Source organism: Danio rerio, chromosome 2, assembly GCF_052040795.2.
Source record: "Danio rerio strain M-AB ecotype USA chromosome 2, GRCz13ab, whole genome shotgun sequence".
Taxonomy (NCBI): domain Eukaryota; kingdom Metazoa; phylum Chordata; class Actinopteri; order Cypriniformes; family Danionidae; genus Danio; species Danio rerio.
Genome location: NC_141022.1, coordinates 49,226,612 through 49,237,500, shown reverse-complemented (window position 1 = coordinate 49,237,500; position 10,889 = coordinate 49,226,612). Strand labels below are relative to the sequence as shown.

Sequence of the window (10,889 nt, the reverse complement as noted above, 5' to 3'; positions counted from 1 at the left end):
TCGCTTGAAAGCCTCAACTGTAAGTCGCTTTGGACAAAAGTGTCAGCTAAATGACTAAATGTAAATGCAAAGTAGAGTCTTTACTTTCATCTGTTTTGGTTTTGGCTGCTGCTTCAGCCTTTAGTGTGCCAAGCCACTGTGGAAAATGAACAGACTGTGTAGTCCTTCACTTAACTGCTGATTCGAGAACAGCTTTCAGTTATCAGGTTAGTGCTTAATGATAATGAACACATCCTGGAGCTGTGTGAGCATTTTCCTTAAATCTGGCATAGTCTGATATGCTGAATAATTGCATTAAAAATTGTCTCAAGTCATTCCAAATATGAATTACTTTATTTCCTCCAAGGAACAAAAGAGAAGATAATTTATTTTTTGGAACATTTTCATATGAATGCCGAATTGATAGACATCTGGTCAAGGATATATGCTCTGTTTTAATAATAAAAAGCAGCTCACGGGCTTTAATTCTCTTACACATTTCAGTCTTTCTGCAACAAAAGCAATTTAGAACCTATTTAATCCTTTGGCTTGCTTTAAACTTTTATTTTCAGACCACAAGAAGGAAATAAAGAGTTTAATGATCTTAGGAGGAAGGCAAAACCACTCAAACCCGAGATATATTGTAATTATGGTTTTGCTGTGGTACGGTCTTGGCTCCCAGGGGAACGATTTCTATACTAAGTCCACAAATCAGCATTCAGTCAAATAAACAGGAGAAACTGTACCTAAAGACACAGGATGTCTTCTGACAGACCACGCTTGTCAAAACGTCAGTGCATGCTCACACATAACCCTTATTTAAAAAAAAGGTTATAGCTCATGTTGGAAAATAGGAATCATTTTTTCATTATTTTTGTCTCTTTTTCTTTTAATCAAACAATTATTTGTATTGGTCATGTAAGGGTCATATATTAACTGAACTTCTACTGTTGTGTGTGAGTGCTGTGCATACTAGTTAGCATTTTTGCAGAAGTAGATGCGGGTCCAATAAAGTTTTCTAAGTCTAAGTCTAACTGAACACAGAACACAGAAAGTTGTATGCTTTTTTGTTGTGCAGAAAATTCGTAGAAAAAGAGGAAGTATGTCTAATGTGCGGCCAATGGAGGACTGAACAATTACTGACAAATGGCGTTACACCAAAACTCCACCTGTTAATATCAGTAGTGTATATATGCTGGAGTCAGGAAATGTATGTTAGTTGCGAACCTCTTGAATGTAATTCTTGTATTGCATTAGGGTAACGTAACCCAGAGCTCTGTCATCAAATTATTCATTTGTATCTAATAAATTACTAATATTTTTGGCACTGAAGAAAACACTCTCCAGACCTTTTCTTATTTAACACGCATGGAATTGGTTTGATATTCCAACACAAAATACAAACCAACAAAGCAAATCTGCATTTAACATTAATCTTTAGGCCTAGTCAGCACTATTATTGAAAGCTTGCCCTTTAATACTCTTTGGCTAGAGTCTGTATCTTAACTAGACATATGTCTCCATCTCATTGTGTCTCGTAAAATCTCAAGAGACAAATCTCAAGGTTTTAGATAGTTTCCACCAATCATTTTGTCAGTAGAAAGGGCTTTAGCATACTTATTTCAAAGGATGGATGGATGGATGGATGGATGGATGGATGGATGGATGGATGGATGGATGGATGGATGGATGGATGGACGGACGGACAAATATTGAATTAAACGACAGAATGATAAATAGAACTACAGAATGATAAATAGAACAACGGATGGATGAATGGATAATAACAATGGTAGACACTGATAGAACAATAGACAACAATATATTCAAATGAAGGACGCACGGACAAAGATAGATGGCTAGACCTAGATTGACGGATGGACAGATGGATGGATGGAACAACAGACAAAGACAGAACTAAATGACAGATTGATAGTTAGAACGACAGATGGATGAATGAATGGATAATGACAATGGTAGACACTGATATAACAATAAACATCAATATAATCATCAATATAACAATAAACATCAATATAATCAAATGACGGACGGACAGATAGATGGATAAACGAATGGATAGATAGACGGACGGATAAACAGGAGGATGGATAGACAGACAGACAGACAGACAGACAGACAGACAGACAGACAGACAGACAGACAGACAGACAGACAGACAGACAGACAGACAGACAGACAGACAGACAGACAGACAGACAGACAGACAGACAGACGATAGATAGATAGATAGATAGATAGATAGATAGATAGATAGATAGATAGATAGATAGATAGATAGATAGATAGATAGATAGATAGATAGATAGATAGATAGATAGATAGATAGATAGATAGATAGATAGATAGATAGATAGATAGATAGATAGATAGATAGATAGATAGATAGATAGATAGATAGATAGATAGATAGATAGATAGACGGATACTTAGACAAAATTACAGATGCACATAACAGACAAACAGAACAACAGACAGACAATAAAACAGTAGAGCAATGGAAGACAGATAGATAAAACACCAAACAGAATGGCTGATCAATAAAACAACAGAGAACGACTGAATGACAGATGAAAACAGAGAAAATGGCAAACAGAATTGGGCACGATATGATAAAGTGATATCATAGAAAGACTGGCTTGTGTTTCAGAGCCAGACACCTTCTCTAGTGACCACAAACACCTTGATTTACCAGTTCAAGTGTGTAAGATTAGTGTCTGGTTACTAAACTGCGCAGGTAGGTTGACCTCTAGGAGCAGGATGGCCACCCCTGTCATAGGAGAACCGGGCCTGACTGTAAGTCCACACACCCTGAGAACTGTGTATCTGCACCCGGTGAGCTCGAGTGGTGTCATTACAGCAGGACTCGCTCCTGTTCACTGAGTCATGTGTCAAAGCAGCTGGCTGAATGTATCTGTCAACACTGATTCCACTAACCTGACACAATCCTTGTCTGAAGTTTACCAAGATGTATTATTTACAGTAGAGTTAAGAGCATTACAGCACACATGAGCAGTCACATCGACTTTGTGGGGTGAAAAATCAGTCAATGAAGCTATTAAATGGAAGCTCATTACATTACTTTTTCCTGTCAGGAGTTACATGAAGAAACTAAATACTCCAGAATTCTAATACAAGGTCAAAATATATATTGATTATGATATATTTGAACAACTTGACCATACTAATTACAAATCACATCCAATCATGCCTGTATATTAATATGCACTTTCCATGATATGTTTATCATGCACCACCTCAGCAGTTAAAAATACAGGGGCAGCATGAAACATGCAGAGACATGACAACATTTCCAGTAAGTTAATATAGTGAACAGCTGATGGTTTTTAACAGTGCACTGTGGGAATTTTTAGGATGCAAATGTTTCAGTAACACTGGAACCAATCTGACAGCAGCACCAGAAATGGATGAGTTTCTGGGCTAAGCAGCTAAGGCTGTGTTCACACTTGTAGTTTGGTTCTCTTAGCACTTTTGGTACAGATAAAAAGGAAAAGAATACATTTAGTTAGGGCTACACAATATATCGTTTCAGCATTGATATCACAATGTGAGCATTTGCACTACACACATTGCAGTATTTGACATGTGGAATCAGGATTATAGTCACAGGAGCCAAGGTTGAACAATGATATGATTTATTGTTACACTTTACTCTACATGTTACCAAAAAGTGTATCATTTGTATATATTTTTAAAGTCTGTTATACTGTGAAAGTATTCCAAGGCAGTTTTAAGCATTTGGGCACAACAATTTATAATGTTTGCAATTTAAAAAAGAATTAATGAAAGTCTACACAGTGTAACTTTACGTGTATAAATTCAATTTATGTGCCAGAATACTTCTAGACTCCCAGAAAACTATAAAGAACTGTTTATTTCATTAGTATCTTTGCCGGGGTGCAAACCACGGGGGAGCTCAGCTCCCCTAAATAAGGCATGCCTTCCCTGAAAACATGATTTGTGCAATTTTGGTGGGGTCACAAAAAATATTGACAATGTGTTATTTTGACTTGCGGTTTCAGTATTGTGTAATGTGATCATCGATTACTATATGTTAAAGTACAAAAATATAATTCATGCATGCATGACTGCGATTTACACCTCAAGTAAGGAAAAAGATAACTACACATGCTCTTCTTGTCATTAGCATCAAGATGTGGGGGCGCTGAGGAGCAAAGTCCAGTCATGTCAAAGACTGCAAGTCAGATGCTTCCATATAGACGTTGAGACACTGCTTATTCATTTTCCGAAACAAATGATGTGACGTTGTGTTTGGTTTTGCTTCATACAGTAGGCCAATACAATGTTTGTTTTTTTTTAACACTGTGACATTGCTGTAAACATGTTGGACAATGCTGAAAGCAGGTAAACTTGACAAAACTTAGCCTCTTTCAATGGCTTTTCTTTCACTTTTGAATTTGCGATTACGTTTTACATTCTATAGGCCTATGTAAAATACAAAAAGCATATGTTGTCCGTACTGACATCATCTTGATCTTATAGAACGAATAGAAAAGTGGTAGGCTACATGACGAGTTTATTCATTTTGTTGTTAAGTGAAACACATCCATATTTCTTGAATTTATGTAAATAAATGTATTCCTCTCACAGAAGCATTGCAGGTAAAATAGACAACGATGTTATGTTGTTTAGGCTGCTGTTGTTTGTGCATGTAAAAAAAAAAAATATATATATATATATATATATATATATATATATGATACTTTCAAGGGTCAAAAAGGTTACCGAAGGGAAAATAAGTGATTTTTAGCAAGAAAATAAACCAATATCGTGGTCTTTTGTCCATTTAGCCTACTTTGTTAGTCACGATTATATAAATATTTGTTTTATATTTGTAGATTTTTTGTTTATACATTGCTGTTTAACGACAGGGATCATGTGTGTTTTATAGCCTATATGTGGCAAGGGACTCTTGAGATCAAAGCGATCTCGCCCCTCTTAGAAAATAGAAAAAGTGTGCTCCAAAGGCACCAAAGGCCACGGTATAGTTCGAACACTGATCTTTGCTACTGTATTAATCAGTGCCTGTGATTTATTGTATTTTATCCATGATGACCTGGCCTGCAAAACTATCCCAATCAGTGTACAATTACAAATTCTTTCCAAATAGAAACATTCAAGTCATCTGGTAAAATTATACTAAATAATCGCAATATGTATGGCAGAAAAATGAAATTTTGCAATGTCAGTTTTTTTTCCCAATATCCTGCAGCTCTACATTTAGTCTTTGCTGTTTTTAAAACCAAACATGATAGTTTTAAAAAAAGGCTTTTTATGACAAATATTTTCTGAACAGAACTTCCAAAACAATGCTGTGCGCTGGGCTGAATGCACTCATTGTGTGTGTGATACATGTGGTGGTCTTTTTACCAGTTGACATAAAATGTGTAAAGCTGTAAAAACAGCACCTGGAATTCTTCCATCACACACAAATGAAGATCTGTGCAAGGTGGCATTGTGTACCAACATAATTGATTTGACAAGAACATCTATTTGTTTGACCATTTGGTGCTCATTTATGAATGCATCATGTAACATCCTGTGTTGCGTTTGGTCCATTTAAATGTCTTTAGTCTGCAGTTTGTTTTAGCACCAGAGATTGTTTGGAAGAAAAACCAACACACGCTCTTTTTTAGATGCCTCTATCTGGTTCTTTAACGTGCATCAAGATTCAAATGACAGCATTCACTTATTCAAATAAGAGTAAGCAATCAAGCATTTGCAGAATTGTTTCAATCAATTAAAAATGTGAACAAGAATGCTAGTAGGGACAGAGCCCTCATAACCCTACTGTAGACACGTGAACGCAAAGTGCCAAAATGGAGACGTCCACATATTATGGGCATTCTGCTTTTACTGAATCTTTTGGTTTTGTTGCCGCATCCATCTGTTTATTTATTTTTACTGTCTGTTTAGAGCAATGTTGTTGCACCTTTTTGCCCAATACAAATTTCCTCTCTGGGACAAAAAAGTTTATCCTATCCTATCCTATCCTATCCTAAAAAAAACATTAATGACGTTCAGAACATCATGCGATATCTGCAGTAGTGGTTTTTGGTGGAGACAAGCAGACATTACCACTGTTTGCACTGGGGCAGTCCCGCTGATACACAGACACACAAATTAACGTTATGAAAACTTAAGTTTTTTGTACAGTTGGCGGTTCACTTCCGTTATTTGGTACGATTGCATTCCTATCAGAAGTGAACCATACCAGAGTTCGCATGAACCGTACCCCAGAGCAATTCTGTCCGGCGAACTTGGGTGCTTGGGTGCTAAGACGCGTTCACACTAGCTCAACGTATCGTACTCTGACGTCAAACGAACCCAGGTGTGGACCAGAAGTGCTAGTATAAAAGCACCCTAAAAGCCACTCCTTGAGGTTAAATTGTACACATCTTTAAGCTTGTTTTGGTCAATAAACACTAAACATACTTTTTTAAAAAAAAAAAAGCTTTTTTCAATCTGTTTTTTTTTTTTTTTTTTGCTATTTTGCAGCTTTTGTTGGAGATTTTGAAGCTCTTCGGGCATCTTTTTTTGCCTTAAATGTGCAATATAAATAGATGTTTAACCTGAAAATGACCATGTAGGTCGAAAGGTTTTGACATTAAAAAAAAATTTTGGGAGAGGTAAAGTGGCAGTGTACAGATTTTCTTTTGATGTTTTGCTACTGTTTGATTTTAATTGAGCACCTGCCTTTAAGATTCCTAGATGTGCGCACATTTCTGTTTCTTAGTTACTAAACAGACAAACAATAAATATATTTTAACAAGAGAAAATACTATGAAATATACCCTGAGCCAGTACAGCAGCCACAGCACCCGGGTGCTGCATTGCAACAATGAAAAGATTTACCAAAGCAAACAGCTTCAGACAAATATCTTATAGCCTAGTGGTTTTCAAAAGATCGGGGGGGGCAAAGCAGTGCTGGGTGGTCTTTGAAATATTTAAATAAAAAATAAAATCACACAATATATAAAAAAAAACATTTAAAATAAACTAAACTAAATGTTATAAAAAATTAAATAAAATGCATACGACGCAGATAATACTTTAGATCTTTCATAAAATACTTTTTTTACCCAACAGCCCATTTTGAGGGATGTAAATAAAAAATTTTTTTAAAAATGGTCCCAATGTCTTTCCTGTTTTACATAGTTAATTTCTATAGCTTCCGAGAATCTAAAAAGAGACACATATTGATAAATAATGCCATAACATCTGTTTTAACATTATGATTGAATTGCCTCTTGTTACAGTTAAGAAATAGTTTGTTAATAAGCAGGAAATGTTCATGGGCCAATGACAACCCCACATTGAAACGGTCTATATAAATGTAGTTTTTATGTATGTAATAGGCTAATATAGCCTATATAAATTTACATTTCAGGATGTAGTAAAGTAAAATATTGAAAATAACCAAATAAACTAGATTGGCATATTTTTACTTCAAAAGTAGTAAGGTGAAAGTAATGACATAAGCTTTTACAAGACAAACAGGTATGGCAGTAGAAAAGATATTTCGGATGCAACTGACTTTACCATGGTAAATCAATCATCAATCTCCTTTATCAAAAAAACGGTTGTTGACCTAGATGAGACGATTATCCACGGCGTTCAGACTCACCTGTAGCAGGTGTTTCGGGAACCCACTTCAGCTGGCCGATCTGGCGCACCTGAAACGCTGTTTTCACCTCGTGACAGCTGTGAGCGCGCGTGGCGGACAGTGTCGCGAGCTCCACCGCGAGCACCGTAATAATCCAGCTGACATTCACGCGTGACATGACGGCATTTCAGTGGAGAAATCAGTGCCGTGGAAATGCTTAATGATCTGAGACTGACTGCAAAATGTGTAAAAAAAGGAAAAGAGGAAGTCGCCCGTGTTGAACTTTCACATGCTGCACCGGCTGTATTGAGTCCTTCCTTCCCAAAGCCAGACTGGAGAAGAGCCGCCGCTGCGTCCCGTTCACGGAGAGTGTCACTTTCATTCAGCATGTGGAATCATTCAGAAATCTCTCTCTCTCTCTCTCTCTCTCTCTCTCTCTCTCTCTCACACACACACACACACACACACACACACACACACAATCTCGCGCGCGCGCACACACACACTCTTGCTCAGTCTGTCATCAAAGATTTACTTGACTATCAGGATTTACAATACTACAATGATTGCAAAGCACTGAAAGAGCCAAATGTAATAAAAAGATAAGAAATATTTTTAAAAAGTAAACAAAATAATTACATATGGGGTACAAAATCTGGCAAACAAATATCCCCAGGTTAGTAAATAAGTAAATAAATAACGATAATAAACAAACGAATACAGAAATAAATAAATAATGATAATAAATAAATAAATATATAAATAAATAAATAATGATAATAAATAAATAAATATAATAAATAAATACATAAATAATGAAAATAAATAAAAATGAGAATAACTAAATTAGTAAATAATGATAATAAATAAATTTGTAAATAATGATAATAAATAAATAATTAATGATAATAAATAAATACATAAAAATAATGATAATAATAAATAGAAAAATGATAAAAAATAAATACATAAATAATGTTAATAAATAAATAAATAATGATAATAAATAAATAATGTTAATAAATAAATAATTGCCACTGCATCTAAACGCATCGAGTGTTTTATTTTAGAATAAAATTATTTTAAAAATTATTTTAGAGTTTCTTTTGTTGTTTTTATTAACAGCTTAAAATATAAAATATGAATATTTTTTTAAGTTTTTGTAAGTCTTATGTTTGTAAGTTTTTTTTAAGTTTGGGTCTTTGGGTCTCTTTCCAAATTTTCAAGTTAAAATATTTTAAAGTTTTAACTTAACTGTAACCTAGACACAGAAAATAATTATTATGAAATTATGACATATACAACATTAAGTAGAGCTGTGTGTATTAGACTAGAAAACAAGACCCTGTGAACTTGTACTGGGCATAAATCTATCGCATCCGAAATCAAAATTTGTTTTGACAAATACATTATACATATATAAAATGTTAATATAGTTAAAAATATTAAATTCATAAACATATGTATATATAGAAACATTATTAGAACACACACATATTATTATTATTATTATTATGTCAAAACAAACTTTTATTTTGGATGCGATTAATCTTTGCCCGGCATTAGTTTTAACACTAACCTGTTTTTCTGTTGACGCCTAACCATAGACTGGTCCCAATATCGCTATGACTATATACAGTAGATTCACTATTCTTGTTCCTAATCCTAACAATTTCGTCCTGACAAAACGCAACTGCCCCGTGTGAGGATCGAGCTCACGACCTTCAGATTATGAGACTGACGCGCTACCTACTGCGCTAACGAGGCTGATGCTGGCGAACTCGTAAGTTTTTGAAACAATGGTTCCTATTGGCCGATGAGTTTCTATTAGGATCTGTTGGCGATTGTGATTGGTTATTATACTTTTTTAAAAATCCAATTACAACTTTTTCATTACCTGCAAACAATGTTCATTGTTTTCTAACGTTTTTTTACGCCCAAAGGTGGTTTACTGAGCAAATTCGTTCTGCTAGTTTAAAAATTAAACAATCCACTTAAACCACTAGGCTAACTCTTTAAATAAGACTAGTATTACAGTTTTTCTCGATTGCTTGGATGCAGTTGTCAACTGAAACTCCACATTTTCAAAACAGTTAACACACAGGCCTAAACTGCGGCACTCATGGTCAAAATGACACATTTTGCTTGCAAAAGGCACATATCGTGTCAAAACATTTAACATATGCAACAAAAGCTAGTTTTACCTTCAAACAACACAACTTGCAAACAAGTATAAGAGCTCTTTCATTTAATCATTACACAATGCACAACAAAATACAAAATACAGAACTCAAAATGCACCACCATTGCTTGCCATTGTAGCTTATAGCCAATGGCATTTGTTGTCTCTATTTGGGCTGTCAAATTTGCCTTTTTGCAAAGAATTGGATCAAGAATAGGATGTGCTTTGATTGAATGTATATTGAATTCATGACATTTTTTAAACTGTGGCTGAAAACTGAAATACTGTATGTAAAAAAACAGACAAAAGTAATAAAATACTGTAAATATTAGAGAAAACACATGTAAACTAATATACAGTCAAATCTATTGGGAGTATAGGACAGCCATATTGACCTCCTCCATCAATGCTGGCACAGAACAACACAGACCTTCCATCGTTTATATAAGGTTTGCAGAATGATGGCTAATTGAAGATTTGTGTAAAGGAGTGTCAAATCGGTGCTTCAGTGATTTCATACTGATGTTGGTAGCTTTTAATAGTTAGGAATAGATGGATTCTGTTTGGTTACCAAAACTAAAACAATGGAGTTTGGACTGCTTGAATGACATCTGTGTTAACTGTTTGGAAAAATGGTAGGGAAAATGTGTCAACCCAATGAGAAAGGGTTTACACATTTGCAAGACCTGTCCTCTGCTCTGCTGGGATAGTGATAATGAAAATGAAGAGGTACCTAGTTTCTTTAACCAGGTCAAAGCAAACTAGAAAAACTGTAAAACTGATTTGGCGGCTGATTACAGTTTTTCTCGATTGCTTGGATGCAGTTGTCAACTGAAACTCCACATTTTCAAAACAGTTAACACACAGGCCTAAACTGCGGCACTCATGGTCAAAATGACACATTTTGCTTGCAAAAGGCACATATCATGTCAAAACATTTAACATATGCAACAAAAGCTAGTTTTACCTTCAAACAACACAACTTGCAAACAAGTATAAGAGCTCTTTCATTTAATCATTACACAATGCACAACAAAATACAAAATACAGAACTCAAAA

General features: G+C 35.0%; 1 protein-coding gene and 1 non-coding gene across 5 annotated transcripts in view; both read right to left on the bottom strand.

The window, feature by feature from the left end:
* Nucleotides 1–8,028, bottom strand: part of gpc5c (glypican 5c) — a 276,595-nt gene extending 268,567 nt beyond the window's left edge. For 3 of the 4 annotated variants that reach the window (XR_015478906.1, XM_087241343.1, XM_087241344.1), the window contains exon 1: nt 7,670–8,028. Coding sequence is in view for 2 of the 4 variants with exons in the window: in XM_087241343.1 (XP_087097469.1) it covers nt 7,670–7,826 (157 nt within the window). In the remaining 2 variants the exon portion in view is untranslated. Of the gene's footprint in view, nt 1–7,584 lie in introns of all 4 variants that reach the window. The other variant, XM_087241345.1, reaches the window with a different exon arrangement.
* Nucleotides 8,029–9,342: 1,314 nt separating this feature from the next.
* trnam-cau (transfer RNA methionine (anticodon CAU)) lies at nt 9,343–9,415 on the bottom strand. Its single transcript has one exon. It is a non-coding gene; the product is annotated as a tRNA-Met (tRNA).
* Between the last annotated feature and the right edge of the window lie 1,474 nt (nt 9,416–10,889).